Here is a 25,298-nt window from a genome sequence, read left to right as displayed (position 1 = left end):
CGCCTTTCAGCCGAGAGAAAAAAAAAAAAAAAAAAAAACCACCTCGCTGCAGCAAGCTGGCTGGGAAGCTCCCAGTTCTAAAGAGAGGCTGTTTACCAGAAGAGCATAACAAGGGCAGGTCTGACTGCAAGGCTGGGAACGGGAGGCAGAGTCGCCGCCAAGGGGACCCCGGTTGGACCCTGGTTGGTCAGTCACCTGCAGGACGAAGGAGGTGAGGATGCTGTTGGCCTGGCTGCAAACAATCCTCGTGGTCAGCAACATGCTCCTGGCAAAAACCTATGGATCTGGAGGTGAGATTACTATCTTTCCTTTCTGCAGCAACTTAATGAAGCAGAAAGGGTAGAGCTCCCTATTTCCCAAGCAGGAAGGAAGATGACAGGAAACGAAGCTTTTAGCAGGTTCCTGTTGTCCCATGAAAGCTTTTTTTTTTTTTTCCCCTTTCTCCTTTCCCTGCCAGGAGCTTGCAGCTCCATCTTTGCCATTAAGAACAAAGGCAAGTAGCCACTTTCTCTTTCCTTTTCCTTGCCTGTGGCTCAAGAGTGGATGGAACTTGGGGGTTCATCTCCCCTACTCCTAAGTACTGTTCTTTTCAGGGGCTTTGCACGGTGTCACCAGAGCGCAGGCCCTCCTCCCCCAGCCCCTTCCTGCGGCTCTCCAGCTGAGGGGAGTGGGAGTTTGGAGTCACATCCAGGCAGCGATGAGGCAGGTTCCCTCTGTCTGAGGTTCTCTTTTCCGTGACTGAATCAAGGCTTTTGTAGAATTCTCTTGGGAGGGAGTGTTGCCTGTGGAAGTGCGGCCACATCCACGGAGAAGGGAACACCAGAGTTTATGTAACATGGAATGACAACACAGGGATAGATGTCGGGTCCGGATGCCCACCGACCGAAAACTCCCACCGTCTCCACAGAGAGACCTGAACCCAGGGCTCCCCCGCACCCTCCTGCAAACTGGCCACAAGTTCCAGAGCAACAACCCCTTGCACTTGTGCAGTGCTTTCCGGCTTACGAAAGAGAAAGAAAAGAAAAGAAAAAAAGCTAATACTGAGCGTTGGGGGCCGGGCACCGGCTGGGGGCTCTTCACGCGCTCTCTCTCCGTTCTCTTTCCGGCCTCACAACAGCCCTGCGAGGCAGGCGGGGTTTTCCACGTGAGGGCAGCGTCTCCCAGCTGGGATGGGCCCGGGCTCCCCTGCCCGCCACTCAGTGTCCCGTCCGGGGGACTCCTCTTCCTCACAGGCTGCTTCTGGGACAACGGCCACCTGTACCGGGCGGACCAGCCCTCTCCCGCGCCGGGCCTCCTCTGCCTCAACTGGCTGGACGCGCAGAGCGGCCTGCTATTTGCCCCCGAGTCGGGTGAGTGCCTGTCCCGGGAGGCGGGCCTCGGGCGGGCGGGCAGCGGCTGCGTCCCGGCCCCGGCCCATGGCGCCTTCTTTCCCCTCCCAGGCGCCGGCAACCACAGCTACTGCCGGAACCCGGACCAGGACCCACGTGGGCCCTGGTGCTACGTCAGCAGCGAGGCCGGCACTCCCGAGAAGCGGCCTTGCAAGGACCTGCGCTGCCCAGGTACCCGCCCTGGACCCCGCGCCCAGGGCGGGGCCAGAGAGCCGGCAGCGCACGTGCGGCTGCGCGACGCCAGCCGGCCCCGCCCCGCCCCGCGCCGTCCGATTGGCCAGGGCTGTCTCCAGGCCGCGGGGCCCGAAGCCCATTGGCCGGCGCCTCTGCCTGGAATGAGCTCATCCTCCGCGAGCGCCTAGTAAACAACAGTGGGCGGCGAGGCCCCGCCCATCGGCCGAGCTCCCCGCCCCATGCACCGCCCGGGGAGCCGCAGAGTCGCGCGTCCCGGGTCTATGCCCTTAGTGAGACCCTGGGGGTTTACGGACCTCTTGTGGAGCGTCTGCTGTGTGTGTGTTAGGCACTCTGCTCACAGCACCCCCGCCATACCCAAGAACCAGTTTGGGGGATCTGAGCCTCAAAGAGAACTTCAGCGATTTACCAAAGGCAGTGGCAGGGTCCAGCTTTGAATCCAAGTTTCTTAGATTCCATAGTGCAGACTTGTGGCTCCCGGCGCAGCAAGACGATTCTCTAGGATTAAATGGGCTATGTAAACATATAACATAGGGATTGGCATAAAGCTTGGGTTCAGCAAACCTGAGCTGCTCAGAGGAGTCATGGATTGTTTCCTGGCATAGAGGGGGGGCCCCTGGAGGAGGTGGAAGCTGAGCTGGGCCTTGGAAGATGGCAAGGATTTGAGCATATGAAGACGTGGGAGGCAGGAGAGGCCCTTTCTCATAGCCTTCCCCTCACCTTGGCCTCGTCCCAGCTATGGTGCAGCCCTTAGGCCTGGTCTTGCCCCTAGGTCTTGAAATCAGTGCATTCTAAGGTGGGCCCCCTCGTCTCCCCCCCAAACTCAAGACACTTTCTGATGAGAGCTGTTTCCCACTTCACCTCCAGAGACCACTTTCCAGGGCCCGCCAACCTCTACAACAGAAACCGAGGAGGTGTCTGAAGTGCCAGGAGGAGATGAGGTGCAGGTGTTTGCTCCTGCCAACACCCTGCCTGCCCAGAGCGAGGCCGCTGCCGTGCAGCCAGTGATTGGGATCAGCCAGCGGGTGCGGGTGAAGTCCAAAGAGAAAAAGGACCTGGGAACCCTGGGTATGACTGCCCACCCCTGTCCTTGTGGGATTTATTGAGGAATATTTGCTGATTATCTGGGGTGGAGATAATGGTATACCTTGTGTCCTGTCCTTGGCAGGCTACGTGCTGGGCGTTACCATGATGGTGATCATCATCGGCATTGGAGCTGGCATCGTCCTCGGTTACACCTACAAGAGGTCAGTAGCTTCTCTTCTGGGCTCTCTGAGAGAGGAGAGGAAGGTCCACAAAGTCAAAGCAGACTCCTTTGTGGCATTCTTACCCATAAAGGAAGTGAGGTGTTGGAAGAGGAAAACCAGCTCAAGATGTAGAGACTTGGTTCTAGTCTTTACCAGGTGACCTTGGACAAACCCTTTCCTTTGGTGCCTTTACTCCTCACCCAAAAGCCTCCTGAGGTAGGGGTTCTTGTTCCCCATTTTACAAGTGAGGAAGCCTTCATCAGAAAGGTGAAGTAAGCTTGCTCAAGGTTATACTGCCTGGGAGTGGCTGGATTCAAACCCAGCTCTTTTGACACCACATTCCCTGCTGTCTAATCCAGCGTGCCTGGTGTGGAAGTGAGTGGCCCTGCAGAAATCAGGCTGGGCTCTCATTGCAGGGACCCTGAGATTGAATTCTTTCTGTGAGTTATAAAATTCTGCTACTAGAAAAAGTTCCCAGCCACTGCTTTTGCAGTTGGGGCTTGAATGTCCTGAGCCATAAGCAGTGGGATCTCCTTTAGGACAGGAGGAAGGAAGTGAGTAAGAGGATAGGGAGTCTGTTAGCTACTCTACACCACATATGAGAAAGCCAGAGAGGCTACCTGGGAAACTCAGGGACATGACCTGTGGCTGGGACGGCAGGAGGAGGAATGCTTATTTTGAGAGGTCCCCTGAGATGCCATGTGGAAAAGGCTGTCAAAGCCAGTGACGGATGCATGATGATAAGCCAGAGTTATGCCCGTTTTTACAGCACTGGCTAACTCTGGGAAAATTATTTGCAAAATCTTGGGCAAAATCAGGGGGTTTGACTTCTAGTCCAGAGTATGTGTGATGTTTCTTTTCTATGGTCTGGGAAGGCTTCCTATAAGGGAAGTGATGTGGTGGCCTGCATTTTCCAGTGGTGAGGACCACGTCTGAGCCCACAGTCCCAGTGGGTCACCCAGCATTAAATAAACTGAGGTGTCCTTAGGGCAATGTAGTCAGCCTCCTCATTTTACATTGGAAAAGGGGAAGAGTTGGGTAAGAATAATAACAACAATAGCAGCAGCAGCGAACATTTATCAGAGGCCAGGCACTGCTTCAAATGATACGCACACTTTAACTCAATCCTCGCAATCACCCCTTATGAGGTAAATGCTGTTATTATCCCCTGTTTACAGATTAGGAAACTGAGGCAAGAGAGGATATGTACCTTGTTTGAGGTCACACACCTAGCATTTGGTGGAGTTAAGTCTTAGCCCTGCCACTAACTAGCGATCTGTGTGACTTTGGGCAAGTTGCTTCTGTTTGCTACTCCAGGGCACTGCTGTAGCTGAGGCATGCGACTGCCTGGCCCATAGTAAGTGGTCAGTAAACCATAGCTATTTTTCTTTTCTGTAAAATGTGGGTACTGCACTAGCACTCTCTGGGCCCCAATGCTTCTCTGATCATCTGTGATTCAGGAAGCACAGGTTCAGAGAGGGGAAGTATTGACCTGAGCGTGTCTCCTGACTCCCAGTGCAAGGTTGCTGCCCTCAGTGGGATGGTTGACGTGGCAGGTCCAGGGGCACCTGCTTGTCATTTCACAGAGTCAGAGGAAATGATGGGGAGGCCCTGGTTACAGTTCACAGTCAGACCCAAACTGTGTTGGCTGAGTCTAGCTGTTGAAATATTTCCTCCTTCCTCAGCCACTGGATAGCAGTTGGCTCTCCTCCAATCCTGTGACAGTGTCCAGGCCTCCAGGTGCGTGAACTGACTGCTAAACATCCTTAATTGTAAGCTCAGTTCTCAGGTCCAATGAGGAAGCCAAGCCTTTTTCTTCTAGATTTGTTCCTTCAGGCTGTCACAGGATTGCCCCGAGGCCTTGTATTTATTTTCCTGTAAACTCAGGGCGAGGCACCAAGTCACCAGACTCCCCATCACTAACCATTGGACCACCCATTCCCTTGGCAAAAGTGCTCTGAGCACAGACTGTACAACAGGAAACCACATGTGGGCTGGAGGCAAGCTCTCAGCCCCCATCTCTCCCCAGAGTCAGAAAACAGAGTGTTCTGGAAAGCGCTGTTGAGCGCAGGTCCTGCTACTTCCCTGCACCTCCGTTTCTTGTTTCTTGTCTGTTCAGTGGGGCTGTATCCCCACTCCACACACACACACACATACCCACCCCAGATTACCATTAAGTATTATGTGTAAACAGTAGAACACCAATCAGGTTAAATAACCACTAGCTGCCAGCATTTATTGCATGCTTTCTTAATAAGTGAGGCCCCACTGAATGTCCTTCCCTGATGATCACGCCCAAGCCTCAGGACCACACTAGGAGGACCACTTTTACACCGTTTTACAGTGAGGAGCTGAGAGCCAGAGAAGTTAAGTGCTGTGTCCAAGCTACATAGCCAATAAGGTGTGTCTAAGGATTGCCAGTATCTCCCAAAAGTCCAGCGAGGCCCAGGAACTTCATGCCAATTTGCATTGGATTGCATAGGACAGTAGGAAAAATTGGAACTTTCAAAATAAAATAGCTGGGTTTAAAAGTTAAAAGAACCAGGATCTAGTTCTGGAGCACCCAGTTCTGGGTGTGACAGTGGACAAGTCGTTTACCTTCTCTGATTTCCTCATGTGTAAAATAGGGGCAGGAGGTTAGTTATGATACTCCCAGCTCTAATGTTGCCTAAAAAAAGACATTATTACCTGGTGGTGGCTGCAGGCAGTACTGGGTTCAAATCCCAAATCCACCATTTGCTTGAATAAATGATTAAACCTCTCTGCATCTGCCTTCCCATCTCTGAAACAGAGATCCTAATAGATGCTGCCTAGGTTTGTTGTGAGGATGAAATTAGTGTAGTTTGGGCAGACAGTTGGTGTTCCTAACCTTAGCTGCCTTGAGGAACTTGTCCTGAGCAGCAGCGTGGCACAGCACCACTTCTGACTGGGAAGGGAGCAGTGGCTCAGAGTTACATAATAATTTGAAGGAACCCGTGTTACCTGAAGGAGGTCTTGGGTGCCTCCAATCACCCCCCCGAAGAGGATGTCAGACACAGGCAGCAGCTCCGTCCACACCTGCTCTCTCTGGCCAGCCCAGCTCCCGGTCCTGGCCCCGGAGCAGTCAGGATAGAATTACTGCAAGCCATGAGCCCCCCTATCCCCCTCCCCACAAAGGCCAGGGAGAGAGCTTTCCCTTGGCCGGGAGGGGCGGGCAGGTACCAGGCTTCCTCTCAGGGGAGGCAGGGTGGCAGGTGGGGGCGGTGAGGGCTCAGCCTGGCGGGTCTTTGTCCTGGTTGTCTGGGCCATGAGGTTCAGGTGGCCAGTCTGCAGCTCCCTGTCCCTGCCACTGCCCCTGCAGCGTCTGTGCTCTGGCTCTGGAGGGAATGTTTATTTTCTGATACAAAGGCAAGGGAAAAACTGTAAGTCAACACCACTCTGCCTACTTAAGAGAGGAGCTAAGTCAGTGAATAAGTCTTTTGTTCTTTCTTGGCTGCCAGATAACAGCCTGGCTGCGCCCCCTACCCCCAAAAGGTGGTGAGAAGGGGCTGAGCCGCCTGGTGGTCAGTGCAGCAGACCTTCTGGCCTCTCTCAGACCTCAGAAGGGGCTAGGCGCAGCCACCGCACCTTCAGGACTCACAGGCACCATTAACAGGAGGCACGTGGGGCTGGGTGTGTTTTGAGGCTTCTAAATGGAAGAGACTGTCATCCAGATGAGTCCCAGCACCTGCTTCCTTCATTACCCTTGGCTGCTCTTCCAGCCCGGCTCTGCCCCATTAATCCAAATTGATTTTTTTCCCCCTAAAGCAGCAGTACCCAACCTTTTTGGCACCAGGGACCGGTTTCATGGAAGACAGTTTTTCCACAGATGGGGGTGGAGCGGGGGGCGATGGTTCAGGCGGTAATGCGAGCGATGGGGAGCGGGAGATGAAGTTTCGGCTCATTTGCCCGCCGCTCACCTCCTGCTGTGCAGCCGGTTCCTAACAGGCCACAGACCGATACCAGTCCACGGCCTGGGGGTTGGGGACCCCTGCCCTAAAGACTTGTGTATGATGCAGCCTGACCATTATCAACAGCTCGGCTGACCACAGCTGGATGCTTGATAAAGTAGGTAGCTGAGGAAAGCAGGGCTTTGGAGTCAGACTCCAAAGCCTCACTTTCTTCTATAAAATGTGCGTGATATTTGCAGTCTTGCAAAGTTGGGTGGAAATTGAACAAAGATGGTACATGTATAAAGTGTGTGGCATCCAGTAGGTGCATAGGTAGCTCTTCTCATGCTGGATGATGGGAAGGCCATTTCCTGGCACCTTAGTGGGTCCTCAGGAAGCATGAGTTCCTGCTTTCCCTCTTCCTCCAGCCCCTTAGATTTTGAAATTCAGGCCTGGCCCAAGACTCTTGGCACATACTCTGCTCCTTTTGTAAATGGACTTTTGGTCTTCTGCTGGCTTGGGGGCTCCCTTAATAAAATTAAACCCAGACCTTCCAAGTTTCTCCCTACATGGGCAGACTTGAAGAATCTAGCATTTTGTTTTATTACAGAGGTAGGTGTTTTTTTCGATGCGGCGGCAGCTGTAACCAATGAGCAGTGCCCAGGGGCAAAGTGAATCTCAGGCTGTGAGTGGGGATGCACTTGGTCCAGACTGCCCTGTCCTCATGGCCCTCCATGGCCCCTCTGGGTGCTCTGGGAGGTCCTCTGCTGCGGGGGTTGGTGGTGTCCAGTACAGAGCCTGATGAGGATGGGTAGGAGCTGCAGGCTTACACATTCAGAAATTCAGCCACCCAGGGTGAGTCAGGGAGGTGAGCTTACAGGTTTGCCTTCTGTGACCTTACAGTGAGAAATAGGGAGTCAGGGCACATGTCATGCGTGGGATCTCACGGAATTTTAGGGTCCGTGGAGGTTATCAAGTCCAACTCCCTGTTTTACAGATGATGAAATGAAGGCCCCAAGAGAAGGGGAGTGGCTGAGGTCACACAAATAATACTCACCTTGGCTGGTCAGTAGGAGAGTTCCCTTGGGAACCCAGATTAAGATAACATTGCTTGGTGAGTCAAGTCGTATTCAGGGCAAATCATAACAGCCTCCTATGAGTTTTACAGCAGTTCCACTGTTTTTGAAATGCTTTCCCATCCATTATCTTATTTGGAGGCAGATATTATCCCCATTTCATAGATGAGGAAACCAAGGCTCCCCGAGGCCAAGTGTCACACAGCCAAGGCTGGGCTGATCCAAGTACAGACAACTGGTTTATTTAAAGACAGTTGTGAGGTACCTGTGCCAGCTCTTCCCTGTCCAGCCCCTGCTGTTTTCTCAGTGTTACTCTCCAGTCTCTGGACACTTCTGTCATCGCATCTCACATGGTGATGGCTGTGTAATCCATCTGATCTCGGCCGTCTCCCCAGGGAGTCTGAAGCAGGCCTGTGGTGCTGCACCAAGTCATCCATGGGCTACTTGTTCCAAGGCCTCTTTGGGGTGGGTCCTTCCGGGAAGATTTCCTCTGACAGCTGAGTCCACGTGTCTAGTTGCTGTGTCAGACAATGCTGACCTGCATGCTGGGGGCTGGTTCTCGTGTGCAGTGTGCTAGGCACACACCAAGCCCCTTGGCTTGCAGTGGGGGTGGCCTGGTCCCATGGGGTGGGCAGAACATGTGCAGCTGGAAGACCGGGTGTGAGAGTCCCTGCCCCACTGTTTCTTTGGGAGTGACCCTGATCGGGTCAGAACTTCTCTTGAGCATCAGCCTGAGTCTGACAGACTTGGGTTTGAGCCCACCATGTCATTCGGAGAGTTCAGTTTCTCTGGACTTATTTCCTCATCTATAAGATGAATGATAAGACCCAATTGTTAGGGTTCAGAATGAAGTGAGATAACGCACATAAAGCTCTTAGCATGGAGCGAGCACTTCATGTGAGTGAAATGGGGCAATTCCACGGCCTGATTGGGTCACTGAGCACCATGAGAATTGGAAGGCGTGTGAAAACTCAGGGTCCCATGGTCATTGTCTCCCATTGACCTGAGCAGCCCTCAGAGTCCTTTTTGGCCCCTGCATGGTCCCTGTTTCTAGTCAGGGCTCACAGCTTCTGGAAATTTTGGATAAGATGTCTCAGAACAGGATGGTCAGGTCAGTTTTCTGGACAATTTTATAGGTGAGGGCTGAAAATTCTCTGGGTCTTGTGGCACGTTGGGCTGAAAAAGCAAAACTCTGCCTTGCTGTAAGAGTCTCTTTCCTACACGGTATCTTCATTGAGCCCCACTGCAGCTGTGTGAGGTTCATGCAGATGAGGTTTAGGGGCTCCTTGCTGAGTTAAGGCAGTCTGGCAGAACAGAAATCTAGGCCATGAGCCACTGACTGGCTGTGACCATGGCCAGCCCCTGCCCCTGCTGGGCCTCAAGATGCCACCTTAGGAGCAGAGCCATGCAGGAGGCACAGCCTGAACGCTTCCCTCTTCTCCTGCCAGGGGCAAGGACCTGAAAGAGCAGCATGAGCGGAAGGTGTGTGAGAGGGAGATGCAACGAATCACCCTGCCCTTGTCTGCCTTCACCAACCCCACCTGTGAGATCGTGGATGAGAAGACCGTTGTGGTCCACGCCAGCCAGACTCCAGTTGACCTTCAGGAGGGCAGTGCCCCCCTCATGGGCCAGGCGGGCACTCCAGGCGCCTGAGCCCCCCATGATGGGCAGGAGCCCATGCAGACACTGGTGCAGTACTGCCTACCCACCTACAGCTGGGAGGATCTACACTTTTTGTTGTGGTTAAAACCCCCCACTTATTTTTTTGGTTTGTTTTTGGTGAATCCTAAGACAAGCAGGTGGCACTGTGGGCTGAGGGTGAGGCTGGGTGGGGTCCTACCAATGCTCTTCCTCCATCCCGTGGTGCAGGATTTTGCCCATGGATGGAGGCAGCGGCAGTCCCCACAGCAGTGCTGCCAACAGGGGCTTTCAGTGCCCCAGAACTGAACCAGGGATGGACAGGGAGCTCCCCCAGCTCCTCTGTGCTTTATTGTCCAAGATGGCCTCAGCCTCTGCCTCCCCATGTGTTCTCCTTGGGCTTGAGTGGTGCACACTGTTATTCACAGTTCAGGTCATGTAGGTTGAGAAGCGGTGTTTAAAAAAGATATTTAGTTTTTTAAATATTTGGGATGCAATTCCCTGCTGACCTCTGAGAAATGGAAATGAGTCTGTACGAAAGTCAGAACTGTGGGTTGAGAATGGGATCTAGGTGGGGGGCTGCTGGCAGTGATGTGCCTTGACAACCGTGGGCTGGGCCCAGGGACTCTTCCTGTTTTGAAAGGAAAGGAAGGGAAAAATCGCACTGAACATTCCACTTAGGAAGAGGGTAAAGAAAGATCTGCAGCTGCCTCAGGCCACAGGACCCGAGTGGACCTGGGGTGCCCCAGACGGTTTCTCTTCAGGGTGGACAGTGACCTCTCTTCATTCTTCAGGGGTGAGACAGCAGCCAGCTAACCTACGGGAATGACACTGTGGGTGAGGCCTTGTGAACTGCTTCTGAGAGGTTAACCTGGAAACCCACTCGGAGGCAGGGCGATGGAGGGCTTCAGGACTTGGCTCCTGCCTCGGCCCAAATCTGCAGGTGGCTCTGTAGCCTCCAGGCCAGCGCCTTCCTGTGGGGTCAGTAGGGCGAGGGCCACAACCCCTAACTTGTAAAATAATCATAGAACCATTGGAAGGGACCTTAGGGTTCCCGAAGCCTTTTGGACAGAGGGGCCAGAAGTGGAAACTGACATTCAGGGTCACAGAGGAAGCTACCAGCACGGCCAGCCCTGAGGCCCTGATATCACACTCGGAGGCCTTAGCACTGCTTCCCGTCCACAGAGCTTCCTTCCCAAAGCCCTGCCACTGCCTCACATGGAGAGGGGTTAGTGGGGCCCAGTCTCTCCCGCAGGCTGTTCCTGGAAGTGATTTGCTGAGGGGACCTAGGCCTCAGGGGGTCCCTTGTTGGTAGTGATGCAGAAGAGAACATTACTGGTTTCTACTTTTCTATAAAAGCATTTCTCTGTGTACAAGTTTTATATACCTCATTCTGACACCTGCCTATAAAGTGCAGGAAATTGCTCTGCATTTGACTTACATAAATAAAAAAAAAAAAAGACGACTCCATATTGCCAAGTTTTTGTGGGGTATCAGGACCCTCCTCCCAAAAGTTGGGAAGTTTTTGGTTACCTTGTCAACACCTGCATGGCAAGCTCTGGCTCTCTGTCCTTCACTCGGGCCCTGCACCTGGGAGGCAGCAGCAGCTGGATGGTTGGGAACTGCAGCCTCCGTGTTTGGGCGTCACCATCAGGAGCTTTTCAGGTCGAAGCTGCAGGAAAGAGGGTGTGTGGCATCCCAAAGGAGGCTGGTCACTGCAAATCCTCTCCCCCTCAGCATTCTTTCCGAGGTGGAGATAGTTAAAACGAACATCAGGCAGCCCCTGGCAGGGGCTGGAGATGGGGTGGTGGGTGGTGGTGCTGTAGCAGCCGAAGAAGGGATGGGTGTGCAGATGGGGGAAGAGTCTCCGGGCTCCCAGAAACAGCTCTGGGCTGTGGAAGGTCCCTGCGGGGGTGACTCCTAGGGCTCCAGAAGAAGGTACCAACAGGAGTTCGTTGGGCTTTTTAGCAGGGATTTAGCACTAGGTTCTCAGCCTCTAGGAACACTTAGGGTGACCTCTGCCCATACCCAGACACTGCTCTATACTTCTAGAAGCAAGGGGCATCCTAGAGCATCAGTTTTTCCAGGAACCAGATCCTGTCCTTCAGTTGGACTCCAGCTTTTGGAGAAATCACCTTTGGCTATGTGGATGCCTAGTGTGCCCAGGATCCTACAAGCCAGATCACAACATCTTGCCCAGCCGTCACCCTCCACGACAGACCCCGTGTGCAGAAGCAAGAAACGGGTCTCCCCTTGAGCACTTGCAGGGAAACACCAGGGGTGGGGGTGACTTGCATGCATTTCTTCCCTTAATGAAGGTGGCACCCAGCACTGCAGAGAGGACTCCAGGATAGCCTGGCTATGGGAGCGCACGGATGTCAGAGGGTGGCAGCGTATGGCCCTGAAGGGATGACTCAGCCAGGAGGTGGGAGTCAGACCTGCAGCAAGGCCAGGGCTGCCTCAGGTGGGTCGTGCACATTCTCTGGAGCAGGCTGGTGTCTGTGTAAGGAGGGGAATCAGAGGGGGGGGCGGGGCACGAGAAGTCCCTGCCATGGGGTCAAAGTGGCCAGCACACCCTCCACGTGTATCTCCCTGAACCAGGCCGCAAGTCACTTTCTCACTCTCAGCACGGTCGGTTATGTTAACTGCTTAATTTATTTGGTCTGCTCGATGGCCCCGCTTGGGCCCACCACCCCACACTTGTGGGGACCACTGAGGCACCACCAGCCACACATGCTGGCCTTCCCGCTGCCGGGAGCCCAGGGCTCGACCCTACAGCGAACCTGCACACTCCACACTTAAGTATGGTCTAGACAGCAAGGAAACTCTGGCCAGAGGTGAAATCTAGTCCCACAACTCATCAGGTCTATGTACAGCATTTCACATAACACCCCACAGATATAACAAGATAGTCTGAACAGCAACCGTTCTCCTGCATCACTCCCACCCGCCTCCTCCCCCCACCCCCAATATAACCATCAGCGCAGTAAGATCCCAAACCCACTCCTAATCTGTTAAATATGGTGCAAGGTCACACTTACGGGGAGGCAAATCTACTTGTGTTCAAGACCCCTACCCCAGCTTGGAAGCCAGGGTAGAGGGTGTCCCCTGGGCTTTTCAGCACCCACAGCTGTGAGCTGTGGCTCAGGAGGCTGGGGCCAGGAGCTCATGAGCTGGGCCAGCCAACATGGGAGGTAGAAGCCAGAGAGCCCGGCTCGGGGAGATGTCCCCCCCAGCACCTCCGCTCTGGGACTCTGCCACCACCTCTTGCCACCCAAGCTGCTGCCTGGATCAGGCAGAGTGAGGAGTGAGCATCGGCTGCCACGAGGACAGGGCCGGGAGATTGCTGAGATTCCCAGCACCCCGCCCCATACACTGGGCCTGCGACCAGCCACACTGCCCTCCAGAACCCACCTAGCAAAATCCCAGGCTCCTGAGGTGCCCACCAGGGTGTGAGTGACAGCAGCCAGGATACTAGAGCTTTCTAGCGGGCAGGGCCTCTTTCCTTCCAGCCCCAGCCTCTTCCTGCACTTGTGGCTGACTGCTTGTGGGAGGCAGAAAGGAAGTTCCCAGCCAGTCTCCAGCAGCTCAGTTTGAGAACACGGGGGGAAGCTCCCCCTCGAGCTGATGTGGCCCCTGGGCCTGGAAGGTGAACAGAAACCAGCCCTTCCCCTGACTCCTGGCCAGACCCACTACAAACCGACTAAGGGGCCCTTCAAAACCTACTCCCTTGACCCTGCCCAGGGGAGGGCGGGATGTGGAGTGGAAGGGGGTAGCACCACTGTCACTTCACATCCTTGGATGGCCGCTCACTTGGCCACGCTCCCATGAGAAGTCCTCCTGCACCAGCTGGACCAGAGGCTTCAGAGCCCACAGGCAGGTGCACCTGGGATCCTGCCCAGCAGGTCCAGGTCGCAATGATTAGTGTAAGCAAGAGCCTCCCGGAATCCACTGCCAGGGAGTTCCCGAGTGGTCATGAGTAACAGATTCCTCCTGGCACGGGAACCAGGCTTTTTTTTTGTTTGTTAGTTTGTTTTCTTCTTCACAGCTTTCAGGCGAGTGTTGGATTTACAGACAGTAACCAGGCCCCAGAACCTGTGGAGATGGTTTCCCCGGTGCTGCACCCGCTCGCCTCCTGGGGAGGTAGTAGGGATGGCCGGTTCTGCTTCTAAACAAGCTGCCAATCCACAGGAAGCGCAGAAGGCCCTGCCCACAGCAGGGATGGGGCGCAGAGGGGGCAGTGCTGGCTGTGGAACGCCCCCCCGCAGGGGGCTGGGCCGGGGCTAGGGGGGCGAGTCCCTGGTCAGGCCATATTGCACGCTCACAGTGTGGTCCAGCTCCTCCAGCTCTGCAGGCAGCGGGATGCCCAGGTCCCCAAGGTACAGGGAGAGGGCCTCAAAGGAGTCCTCCAGTTTGGAGAATGCTGGTCTAGAAAGAAAAGGAGTTGGAGACAGGTGAGATACGGGGGTGGTGGCGGGGGGAGAGAAAGGGTGGCACAGAAGGCACCCAGGCCTGTGGCTCCACTGCTTCCTGGGTGTCTGACCTTGGGCAAGCCCCTTAACCTTGGTGTACCTCTGTGGGAAACAGGGGTCATGTAACTGCGTAGGTTGCTGTAAAGATGAGAGATAATAACACCGGAAGAAGGCTGGTCTGGCTTGAGGGGGAAGCTCAAAAAAAGCAAGTCCAGGAGAAAAAAAGCCCATCCCAGGTCTTGGAGAAAATGCAACCATCACAGGTGGGACTGGACTAGGTACCCTTTTAAAGATCCTTTCCAGTCCTCAAACTGTTTCCACATCAATGGATCTGCCCTGGGAGGGGCATTTCATAGACTCTGGCAGCCCTTCCCAAGGAGAAAGCGAATGCCTGGCTCCTAGTGCCCTGGAGACAGCTCAGCTGCCCTGGAAACCCGACACCTCAGGTTTACTCTCCCGCCTCCTCCTTGATTCTGCTTAGATATCTTGTCACCTTCTTGGCAAGGCCTACACTGATCACCGTGTTAAAAATTATAACTTGCACCCTAAACAATCCTCTTTCCTCGCCTTGACTCCTTTTTCCATAGCATCTGTCACTTCCTCATATTCAACACAGTTTGTCATATCTACTGTTTATCACTTCCCCTTGTTAGAATTTGAGTCCCCGGAGGGCAGGCCCCTTGGTTTTGTTCACTGCAGCATCCCAGAGCTTATAAGCACAGCGTCTGGTACGTGGTAGGCACTCAGTAATACTGTCTGAACTAAAGACAGACATTTTGAATGACTGAGAAGGGATATTAGCAAACGAATATTGTGTGGCTTAACATTTTCTCCTCATGCTCTTGTTCTGGTGTGACTGAAGGATTTTGGTCCTTTGGTCCACGAAGGAACAAGATTCAGAGCCTCCCACCAGCAAATCCCAAGTCTAAAGTGGACCTTTGGAAATCATTTAAAAATAAAGGTTAAGTGCCAAATGGTTATCTTGGGGGGGGATGGAGCTGGGGAGTGGGGGAGTGCTGAGGGGCACACTGCTCAGGAGATTATAGAAAACGTATACTTCCTGTCCTATATATTTTGGTAATGTTTGAATTTGTTTTTTAAAAGAAACATAATTTTTGATAGCAGAAGCACAAAGGTTCTAGTTTTCTAATGCACGAACTTAAAAAGACTCAGAATAACTTTGGTAATAATGAAGGCTATAACCTGAGAAGAATAAAGGTAATTTTAAAAGATTTCTTTAAAGGAAGAAAATGGCTAAACGCATAAAGATGCTCACAGTAGTAACACCTATTGTAAGGAGAAACTGGAAAAACCTGAACATCTACATTATGTATATTATGTGTTCATACAGTCTCCTAGTGAATTTCACAGTCAACAAAAATGATAATCTGGAATACTGGGTAGTGACAAAATGCAGAGCAAAATGTAAAACTTCTCTATTTGACATTATAAATGTACAAAAAATATGTATTTGGACATGGACATGGGAATATGGAAACATGGAGACACTTATTCTGTTAGCATGGTGTAGGTTTGGGTGAATTTCCTGCTGTTAAAGTTTCTTGTAACAGCTGTCTCTGGGTTATATCCAGGTTACTTGCTACGATACCCTCGTCTCCCGTCCCCTCGACTGGCATGTCAGGGTTCTCAGGTGGCTTCGGTGGTCGACAGCCATCCTTGAACTCAAGGCTTTTGCCACCCCAGATCCTGGGAAGGGCTTGGGGATGGCTGAAGGCAAAGGCGAGCATCCCAGGACCATGCAGGTTGGGGGACAGGAGCGGATACCAACCTGCTCTCAGGCTCCAGTCTACAGCAGATGGCGGCCAGGGGGAAGAAGGCTGGGGGGCAGTCTGTGGGGACAAACTTCTCCCAGAAGAGCTTCACGTTGAGGCCGAAGTCCAGTGTTCGGGGCAGGCAATCAGGATCTGCATACACCTGCCCGATGATCTGCAGGTGGGAAGACAGTGGTCAGGAATGGGCTGCTGACGTGCAGCCGCATGGCAGGGGAGGGGCATGCTGGTGTATGGACAGGACAGGAAGGATGGTCAGAAGAGGGAGGTAAAAACTGAGCTTGGAGGGCTCCCCCTCCCCCGTTTCTACAGATCTTGCTAATCCAGACTTGTCTCTCGACTGAGAGTGTGGTTACTGAGGAGGGTTTGGAAGAGGCCTCACTGCAGCAGAAGCACAATATTCCCAACTGGCCTCTGGAGGGGCAGCTTCCACACACCCGACCCTGCCCTGCTCTGTCCCCTTCTGTCTGTGTCCCCTGCCAGAGTTTAGGCCCTGAGAAGGTTGGCGCTGGGTCTGATTCAAGTCTGAAACCCTTTGGCGCCAGACCAGTGCTTTGTACACAGTAGGTGCTCAAGTGATCTCTGTTAGAGAACAATATTTTTAAAAACCTTCCTTCATTATTCCAACCGTCCCTCTTGTCTCCTCTACCACATCTCACTCCGTGGGAAGCACAGAAGCCTTTGAATGTATGTACTCGACTCAGTGCTTCAAGACAGACTGAGCTAAGCTCCTGAGGGCAGGACTCTTCCCGTGACTCACTCTGCACCCCCAGAGCCCAGCGCTGTGCCACACGGGCCAGCGCTTCCTGGAGTGGCTGCTTCTCCTTGTTGGGCTGAGGGTGGGGGCAGCACGAGTGCCTGGGAAAGGTGGCACAGAGGGAAAGGCTACATCTGGCCCAAGAGCTAGAAGGACCCTTCTGCCCTTCCTGGTGAAGTTTCGTGTCCCGCCCACCCCCTTACTGGCCGTGTGACCAAGAGCAAGCCACTGCCCCTTTCTGAGCCTCAGCTTCCTCACCTGAATAAGCCCGGCCCAATCCTTCTCATGGCACCAATGAGACTCGAAGGTGTCAACAGATCTGTGATAAACTAAACAACCCTCCACTGGTGTTGATTTTATGGCAAGCTACTCATCTTAGGAGGAGGAGGAGCCCCAGTTCTGACTAGGGGGCCAAGCTGCTGGGCCTGCTGCCTCAGGCCCGGCCTCCATGTCGGAGCTCACCTCACAGAGGACGATCCCAAAAGAGAAGACATCCACGGTCTCGTCATAGCTCTTTCCTTGGGGAACACAGGAGAGCAGGCTATTAGGTTTAGTCCCTTCTCTGCTCTGCACTGAGTCTAGAGCCAGGTCAGGCCACAGCCAAGAAACAGGGTTAGAATAGGTTCTGTGGGGATGCCCCAAAGGCTGCCCTGGATAGACACCATCTGAAAATCCCCTTTCCTCAGTCCTGGGTGGGCTGCCTTGGAGAGATCTTGTGAAACAACACTGCCCAGAATGAAACTGCATGGGATAGTGAAAGAGAATTGGACCAGGGTTCATATGGACCCTGACACTGCCTGCTGTGTGCTCCTGGGCAGATTCCTGAACCTCTCTGGGCTGCAGACTCCAGAAAGTGTTGTATCGGACCATTTCTGAGGCCTCACAGCCCTGTGCGGTTCAAGAATCCCAGTGAGCATCTCTGGTTGGTTTGAGCATTATCCACAAGGGGGCGCCACACTTCAGTTCTCAGCACAAAGAGAGAAGAAAAGGCAATAAACAGCCTGAGCTCTCAGCTACCCTTGGGGCACGAAAGCCACAGTCAGACCTCAGCGTGGGCCCAGGATGGGGCACTGGCCAGCTTGCAGGCCTGAGCTCAGGGAGGGAGGAGTTTATGAGGTCCAGCCTGGCAGGGGATAAAAACCATCTAGCCCTCAGCTCTGGGTACCTGGCCTTACACTTCACAGTCCTCCCCTGAAGCCCCCAGGGCTCTGCTGAGAGATGTGGCCCCACCTCCCCTCCGGGGCGTCAGGACTCACCATTCAGCATCTCAGGGGCCATCCAGTAGGGGTTTCCCACCACCGTGTAGCGTTTCTTGCGGTCACTCTTGCGCAAGGTACGCTTCTTGGTGGTGGCCTTCTCCACTGGGGGCTTCTTCCTCTCCTCGACTATGAGCCGTGACAGCCCAAAGTCTGCCACCACCACGGTCTTGTCCTGGGAGGACAAGGGCCAGGTTAGCACTTGGTGGGGACATTCCCAAAAGCAGCCACTGGGAAGGGGAGAAAAGGAGTGTAGCAAAGGGGTGTCTTAGTGAACGGGGCTCGGCGTTTGTTTTTTCACTGTCTGCTCTCTGCACAGAGCAGGCTCCCCAGGCCTGGGGGTGTTCTCAGCAGAGGCGCTGGAGCCTGGAGGGGTAAGGCTCTGAGACCCGGAGAGTGGAACTCAGAGGCAGGACAGAAGATTTCTATTGTTTTGTGTTTTTCTCATCCTGCCTTGTTCCCAGAAAGATTTAAGGCTGTGGCTAGAACCAGGATAAGACAGAAAAAGACAAGGTGGAGGCATTCAGTGGGGGGACGTAGGGGAGATAAGCTCTTCAAACAGCTACAAGGCAGTCATGTGGAAAAGGGATTAAGACTGTTTGGTTTAAGTGCAGAGGGCACAGCCAGGGCCAGTAAATGGATACCCAGGAAGCCACACTGGAAGTCAACAGGAGTAGTAGTAACATTGTAACAGCCAAAGCTGACCAGCGAGGGGGATGGAGGCTGGTCCCAAACCAGTCACTGTGAATTTACTAGCTCTGTGGCCTCGGGCTGAGGCTTCAGGTGCCAAGGCTGTAAAACGGGGTCCTCAGTGAGTTGCTTTCACCATCACAGGGCAAAACCAGGAAAAGCGACAGGGCTCTATGTACAGTTAAGGAACTTCTCAAGTCCCTTCTAACCAAAGGATTTCAAAGGCTGCTACTGGGAGGAGGTGGGATTTGTCTGCATGTGTTAGGAAGCCCCTGGAAGACACAGGAGGGCATTGGAGGCAGCAGGAGGGGCAAGACAGGAGCCCTAGGTGATACCTCTGGTCTAAAGCAATAGGGAACAGTCTCCCTGGTGACAAGGAGGCCAGGAGGACCGCCCTGGGGAGGCCCAGAGTGGTGGGACATACCAGCTTGATGAGGCAGTTGTGCGAGTTCAGATCCCGGTGGATGATACACATGGAATGCAAATAGGCCTGGAACAGAAGTATGAGCTGAGGCCAATGGGCAGTTAATCAACCAGATGGTGACTCTGAAACTGGGGGCCACAGAACCTGCTCTTCTCCCAGGTCATCCCCACCCAGCTTCAGAACCAACCCGGACTCCAGAGCCCTCCTGCTGTCACTCCCTTGTCCCAACGCCAACAGAAAGCCAAAGGCCGCCGGGGCTTCCCCTCTCCCTGATGCCATCTCCTGCCCATCCTCTGTTCACTGACCCAACCCAGTGGATGCTCTCTCCTCAAGTCTCCGACTCCACTGGGCCCTGGCCCTTGCAAGCCTCCATCCCCTCTACCCACTTTACTTAGATGCCCCACCTGGGTGCATCGCTGTGTGCTCCTGGATGAGGAAGGTGCCCCCTCACACCCCCACCCTCACCCCAGTCTCTGGCTTCAGCCACTCTGGATCCTTCCTGCTGTGAAAGGGTAAGTGGTCTCCTCCTGGTCCAGCTGGCTCTGTGCTCCTGACATCCCCCTCCCCTGAGACTCAGCACCCTCCCCGCTGTCTACACTGAGACGCTCCCCGTGGTCTAGTGGTGAGGATTCGGTGCTCTCACTTTGACCTCTCCCTCTTCCTATCCAAACTGGTCTCTATTTGCTATTTCCCCCCTCCAGGCCTCCGCCTCTGGCTCTTGTCACCCTGGAGCCACTTCCTTTTCCTTCCCTTCCTCATCAAGAGTGGAAGGAGCCACCCCCCAGCCCCCCGCAGCCCCCATAGTACTGCTTCTGTCCCCTGGGCTCCTGGAACTGCTCGCACGCCCAGAGAGCTCTTCCTGACCTGCCTGCCACCCCTCCTCCGAGGCTGCCCATGCCTCTCCTGAGACACCTGCCCTCTAGACGCCTGCCTTTTCCTTCTGGCCTCCTCAATGTCAGCGCCTCTCAAAGCCACCTTCTCTTCACTGCTGACCCCCACGAACCACCAGCACATCAGCCTCAGCAGATGCCTAGCCTATCCTAGCTCTTCCCAAACCCGTTTCCCGACCATCACTACCCACCCCCACCCGCCCCCGGCAGTCTGGTAAACGACACCACTGTTCTTCTAGGCACCTCAAGGCGCCCCGGGCCCACCTCCCCCCACCGCTGCTCCCTCACTACCAACCAGTCTCCATTCGGACTCCACCCTGCCTCCCAGTCTCCTGGTCCCACAGCCCCACTGTGATTCAGAAACCTGAAAGGTTTCATGACTCCCGACCCAGGTCTCCCTGCCCTGAGTTCTCCCAACTCCCCGCCAACCTACTGACCACACCAGAGTCACCTTCAAAACAGCACAGCTCTGGTCACGAAATGTTCTTGCTTAAAAATCTTGTATGTGTATCTTTTTGGCTTCCTAAATAAAGTCCGGACTCCTTAGCTTAAATGCAGGGATTTTAATGTCCCCCCTGTCTAATACTGTCTTCATGGACCCCACATAGAACAGCAGGCATTAAAATCTCGGGCTTGGGGATCAGACCAACTGGCCCAAGCTCCTAGCTCCGTCCCTGTGTAGCTCAGCTTCTCATCTGGAACCAGGGCTGTCATGAGGGGTGCTAGTCCCTCAGCTGAGTGCCCGGCTTGGAGAAAGCACTCGGCAGTTGTCACTGTCCCCATCGCTGTGACTGGCACCATTCTTTCCCAGTGAAACAGACTATTTCCTCCTCTCTCCTCCCAGCTCTTTGCTGCTCTCATCACCCCAACCTTGGGGCCTCTCTGCCAAGAGGAACTTTCATGCAATTCTGACCCATCCTTCAGGGCTCAACTAGAACACAATTCCCGCTTCTCTGTTTTCCTGGGCAGTGAGGTTCTCTGCTTGCTCCAAGGGCCCTCAGCACCTGGACGCCCCTGTGACAGCAGGGCCAGGCTGCCTCGTGCTAGTTTGCTTCTCCAGTTCGCCTTGCCCATACCCTGTTTGCTCTTGAAGATTGGGAATTCTTTGAGAGTAGAGTTGTAAGCTGAGAACAGCCAGCTGTGGGCAATTTTCACTGGCACAGAGAGAAGCTTGATAAACAGGTGCTGAAGGACCCAGCCCATGCAGGCTGCCTAGGACAGGGTCTCTGCCTTTCAGTGCCTGTCCACCATCCCTGCACCTCTCCTGACCCCCTACTCCCAATACCCCTGCTCCGCTGGCAGAGCTGTTGGCAGGACTCACCATTCCAGAGGCGATGCCTTTGGCAAAGCTGACCTTCTGCTGCCAGGGGAACGGGTCCTACAGGATGGAGGAATGCCCATCAGAGGCTTCTGGGCCCTGTCCCACTTGTGGTCCGGGCCCCATGGGTCAACATGATTTGCCAGCAAACCCTCCCTGCCTGTGCCCAGTCCCGCCCAGTATGGCCCTTTGTAGGCAAAGCAGTGGGCCTCTCTGGCCATCATGGTTCCAGAGTAGTGGTGACACAGGTGTCCCACAGACAACCCACCAAGGCTCTCGGGAACTTTGGGGGTGGCGCGCTCACCACGCTGCGCAGAAAGTCCTTCAGCGTGCCTCCCTCGATGTACTCCGTCAGCAGGTTCAGCTTCTTGTCCTTGTACAGCACGCCGATGAACTTGAGCACGTTGGGGTGGTCCAGGCTGCGCATCACCTTCACCTGCAAGAAGGCCCCAGGTGGATGGGGATGGCCTCCCAGGCCTCACCCCTGGGACCCTGCCTTTCTAGGAGCTGCATCGGGGGAACTGGAGTAGGAGGACCCAAGGCCTGGAGGGCAGCACTCAGTGGAGCAATGGAGAGAGGTGGGAGAACCGTGTCAACATTCAAGGTGCCAGGCTCCCCCGGCACGGCGTTCAGGTGGGGTCACAGCATCGAGCTGCACTGAACTGGTCTGTGTTCACGTCCATCACCCCACACTCCACAAGCTCCTCTGAACCACATCTCGCTGTACCCAGCTCATGCTGTCTTTAGTGTTTGTTGCACAAATAATTATGCTATAACTTAGAGGGGGCAGGGACGTTCCTCTAAATGATTTTTCCTGCCTTAAGAAAGTGACTCCAAACTAAGTTTCCTCTTGAAATCTTTTTTTTTTTTTGGTGCCAAAAGCCGGGATTGAAATCATTATTTAGTAACAACTTCCCTCTTCCAACAGTGACATCAAACTCCTAACCCCCACACTCCCCTTCTTACCTCAGTCAGAAAAGTCTTCTGTGTCTCCTCATCACACCGAATCAACTCCTTCATGACCATCACTTTGCCTGTGGCTTTGTGTGTCACCTAAAAGGAGGGTGACTGTTACTGGTGCAGAGACCAGAAGTGGTTCTGGGGAACTGTGTGAAAATCGATGTAACTGGCCATCCCATCCCCTGGAGGACACACTGAAGTAACCGGATCAAACTGACAGAGCTCAGGTGTAGAACACACAGCACGGGCCCCGGGGGACTAAGAGGGGAGCACACCCTCCTCCCTAGAGAGCTGGGCATGCACAGAGGAGAAGCAAGAATCCAGAAAAGGGACATGTGGGAGGAGGCGGCGGAGGGGGACTGCTGCCAAGCCAAGCAGGGCTCTGGTCACCTGACACAGGAGCGTGTCCCCTGGGGGAAAAGGAGTCTGGGGGCAGGAGGGTCAGTGCCACAGACATGCATCAGGGAGCTGGGTGGGTCGGGAGTGAGCTCTCCAGCCCCACTGCCCCAAAGGCTGAGACACATGGCTTACCTGACCCCCCCTCCCAGCTCTCAGCAGAGGAGGAGGAGAGAAAGAGAGGTTAGTCCCCGAGACTATTCAGCAGGGAGGCAGGAGCCACTCCCAGCACCGAGGCCTCTGGGCACCTAAAAACACCCACTGACTGGAGGCGGGAGGGCCACGGGAGAGCTCGTCCCCACCCGAGGCTCCAGGTCCACCAAGCTCACTTCAGCAGCAATGCTGCCCTTCTGTGGCCTGGGAGGGCAGGGGTGCGGCCCTCACACCATCACCTCCAGCCAGGAGTGAGGTCTGGTATCCTGCAGGGCATCGGGGAGGCCATATGATGAGAAATCCCCAAAAGAAGGTGAGAGGGCTGGGGGGCAGAGAGGTGGCACAGCTGCCACCAGTGCTCACCTTGATGGCCTGCCCAAAGAAGCCCTTTCCCAGGACCTCCCCGTGGATCAGGTCACACGGCCGGAAGATCTGCTGCGAGTAACTGCTGGAACAGCGGAGGGATTCTGAGCGGCTGATGTCACGGCTGAGCAGGAGGGGCTCCTTTGGGGAGCTGGGGCCAGGGGACTTGGAGATGCTGTTACTGCGCCTGAGGATGAGGAAGGATGAGGGTAGTGACAGGGCAGTCCTCAGAGACCCGCCAGGAAAGCCTAGAGGCAGGAACCTCATGTCCGCCCCGTCCATTCCAATGTCTGTAGTTAGGGTGCTGTGATGGGGGAGGGGACTCTAACATCAGACAGATGTGTCATCTGGGGGCTGCAGACATCTGCAGCCCATTTAACCATGGTAAAATCACATTCAAAGCGGGAACCCTGAGTATCTCTCACCCGGAACAATGGACTAGACTCTACTAGCTGACAGCACTGTTGATGGAAATCCACTGCCTTCCGTGCCTGCCTGATTTAAGCCCTGACTGGCTTAGAGCGACAGCCTAGTACCACCCCAAACAAGCAAATGGGATTTCGGATATTTTGCACATCTTTGTAGTACCTGTCTGCATTTCCCGAATTTTAAAATAATAAGTGTGTATGATTTTTAGAGCAATAAAGTCACTATGTTTATGACATTTTTTTTGTTTTTTGGCCACGCCTCGCAGCTTGTGGGATCTTAGTTCACCAACCAGGGATTGAACCTGGGCCCTCAGCAGTGAAAGCTCGGAGTCCTAACCACTGGACCGCCAGGGAATTCCCTGTCCCTTCTTGAAAACCTAAAACAACTTTAATTCACCTCTTGCTTTCTAGTTTTCAACATCTTTACTTACACTTATTAACCCTATCTGTGCCCCTTCTCCAGCCTCTGAGCCCCATGCTTCCCCCACAGGCCATGCTATCCTTCGGGGTCCAGCACTGCTGCCTCCTGTCCAGCTCAGTTCAGTGGACAGAGTCTGACCCTCTGGTTTCTAGGGAAACCTGGCAGACAGCTGGGTCCTGGCTATGAACTGTGATCCCTGGGTGGGGGGAACTGGGTCAGCACAATTCTCATAGCCTGTCCCTGGACAGCTGGTTCCCTTCCTAACTCTGCTGGCCTCTGAGAGCCGGCTCCACCTCGTCCGAGGGCCGGGCATGAGACAGCGCAGAGCCGGGGCGGGAAGTGGCACCTCAGGGAGCGTCTCCTCAGCGTCCCTTCCAGATTCTCCTTCGTGTCCAGGGGGCTGAGGGTGCCCGAGTGTCTGGCATTCTGTATGTGGGGAGAGAGCCGTGCATCCAGCCGCAGCTGGTCCAGGCGCTGGGAGACGGGGTCATGTTCAATCAAGAGCTGAAGCGTCTGGCTCGTCTGGCTGATTGCATCTTCTACCTGTGGCCAAGAGCAGTGTAAGGCTGGCTCCACAGGCTGTTCCACTGCAGGCCACCCACCGTCAGCCCAGATGACCCAAGCCCAGTGTGGCCTCCAGCTGCCACTAGCCACTCAGTGCCCTCTGACAGTCTGGCAGGCCATCCCTGCTGCCCTGGTAACGTGCCAGGCTGACACAGGAGGTCACTAGTGGTCACAGGCTCACTGGCAAGACAAAGAGATAGACTGGGGGTGGGAAAAGGTAAAGGCCATGGCCTGATCTCCCAGAGGGTCTGTTCCGTGTCCCACCCCCACAGGACACACTGTACCTCTTCCACTCGGAGTGTGCGGACGGGGGTCCCATTGATCTCCAGGATGCGGTCCCCAGGGTGGATGGCATTGCGGTTGTTGGGACTGATGTGCATCCGGTTGACCCTGGGCCAGACAAGAGTTGAGGCGGGGCGAAGGCATCTTTAAAAAGTGTCTGACCAATTTCTGTTGTGCAGGGAGGGCTCACCAGGCCCCAGGCCCCTACTGGCCCCCAAGGCCCGGGCCACTCACAGGCAAAGGCCACACTTTTCACAGGGTGCCCCATCTCCGTAAAGGGCACCCCCACTCACCCAGAGGCCTAAGCCAGAAACTTGGACGGCACCCTCCCCATCTGGGGTTCCCTCACTGCCCCCCAACCCTCACCGCCCCCCAACCCTCACCATCCTGAAGAATCCTCCATCACCATAGTCACCAACATCCCTTGCCTGGATCTTGCATCAGCTTCCTAACTGGCCTCTGCACCTCTAGGCCGGCTCCTCTCCCGTCCCACTTCCACGGCAGCCATCCTTCTAAAATGCTCACCTGGTTGTGTCACCTAGTTGCTTAAATCCCTCAATAGACCCGCTGAGTCTTCATAATCCAGGCCCTCCATGACTTAACAGACACCCTCTGGCTACTCCCAACCACCCAATCTACACCAGACACAGCCACAGACTCCCACCTCAGCCCAGAACACAGTTCT

The 25,298-nt window shown here is 54.5% G+C and overlaps 2 protein-coding genes and 1 long non-coding RNA gene across 8 annotated transcripts in view; 1 reads left to right on the top strand and 2 right to left on the bottom strand.

Moving 5' to 3' along the window:
- The window catches only part of LOC309639363, a 40,661-nt gene extending 39,435 nt beyond the window's left edge, over window positions 1-1,226 (bottom strand). The window contains exon 1 of the long non-coding RNA XR_014251620.1: window positions 1,042-1,226. This is a non-coding gene — a long non-coding RNA (uncharacterized lncRNA). The remainder of the gene's footprint in view (window positions 1-1,041) is intronic.
- Window positions 77-10,825, top strand: PIK3IP1 (phosphoinositide-3-kinase interacting protein 1). Its single transcript, XM_082416473.1, has 6 exons — window positions 77-290; window positions 1,233-1,349; window positions 1,440-1,559; window positions 2,448-2,648; window positions 2,749-2,827; window positions 9,260-10,825. The coding sequence occupies exons 1-6, from the start codon at window positions 218-220 to the stop codon at window positions 9,462-9,464; spliced, it is 795 nt and encodes a 264-aa protein (XP_082272599.1). The 5' UTR covers window positions 77-217; the 3' UTR covers window positions 9,465-10,825.
- Window positions 10,826-12,085: 1,260 nt separating this feature from the next.
- Window positions 12,086-25,298, bottom strand: part of LOC309639360 (E3 ubiquitin-protein ligase RNF185) — an 88,962-nt gene continuing 75,749 nt past the window's right edge. For 3 of the 6 annotated variants that reach the window (XM_082416460.1, XM_082416462.1, XM_082416463.1), the window contains 11 exons: window positions 24,616-24,721; window positions 24,114-24,310; window positions 22,919-23,105; window positions 22,013-22,099; window positions 21,351-21,482; window positions 21,050-21,106; window positions 18,839-18,922; window positions 17,725-17,899; window positions 16,931-16,986; window positions 15,711-15,868; window positions 12,086-13,877 (listed from right to left, as the gene is read on the bottom strand). In XM_082416460.1, the coding sequence (XP_082272586.1) occupies window positions 13,733-13,877; window positions 15,711-15,868; window positions 16,931-16,986; window positions 17,725-17,899; window positions 18,839-18,922; window positions 21,050-21,106; window positions 21,351-21,482; window positions 22,013-22,099; window positions 22,919-23,105; window positions 24,114-24,310; window positions 24,616-24,721 (1,384 nt within the window). In that variant the 3' untranslated portion in view covers window positions 12,086-13,732. The remainder of the gene's footprint in view (window positions 13,878-15,710; window positions 15,869-16,930; window positions 16,987-17,724; window positions 17,900-18,838; window positions 18,923-21,049; window positions 21,107-21,350; window positions 21,483-22,012; window positions 22,100-22,918; window positions 23,106-24,113; window positions 24,311-24,615; window positions 24,722-25,298) is intronic. The other 3 variants (XM_082416461.1, XM_082416465.1, XM_082416464.1) reach the window with 1 other exon arrangement.

The sequence above is a fragment of the Balaenoptera physalus genome (genome assembly GCF_965194825.1).
Source record: "Balaenoptera physalus genome assembly, chromosome: 12".
Taxonomy (NCBI): Eukaryota; Metazoa; Chordata; class Mammalia; order Artiodactyla; family Balaenopteridae; genus Balaenoptera; species Balaenoptera physalus.
The sequence above is the reverse complement of the archived record's forward strand: the minus strand, read 5'-3'. Positions and strand labels throughout refer to the sequence as shown.

Coding starts and splice junctions, on each gene's coding strand:
- PIK3IP1 (XM_082416473.1), top strand. CDS start 218: ATGCTGTTGGCCTGGCTGCAAACAATCCTCGTGGTCAGCAACATGCTC. Junction 2,649..2,748: donor AAAGGACCTGGGAACCCTGG/GTATGACTGCCC, acceptor TGTCCTTGGCAG/GCTACGTGCTGGGCGTTACC. Junction 2,828..9,259: donor CTCGGTTACACCTACAAGAG/GTCAGTAGCTTC, acceptor TTCTCCTGCCAG/GGGCAAGGACCTGAAAGAGC.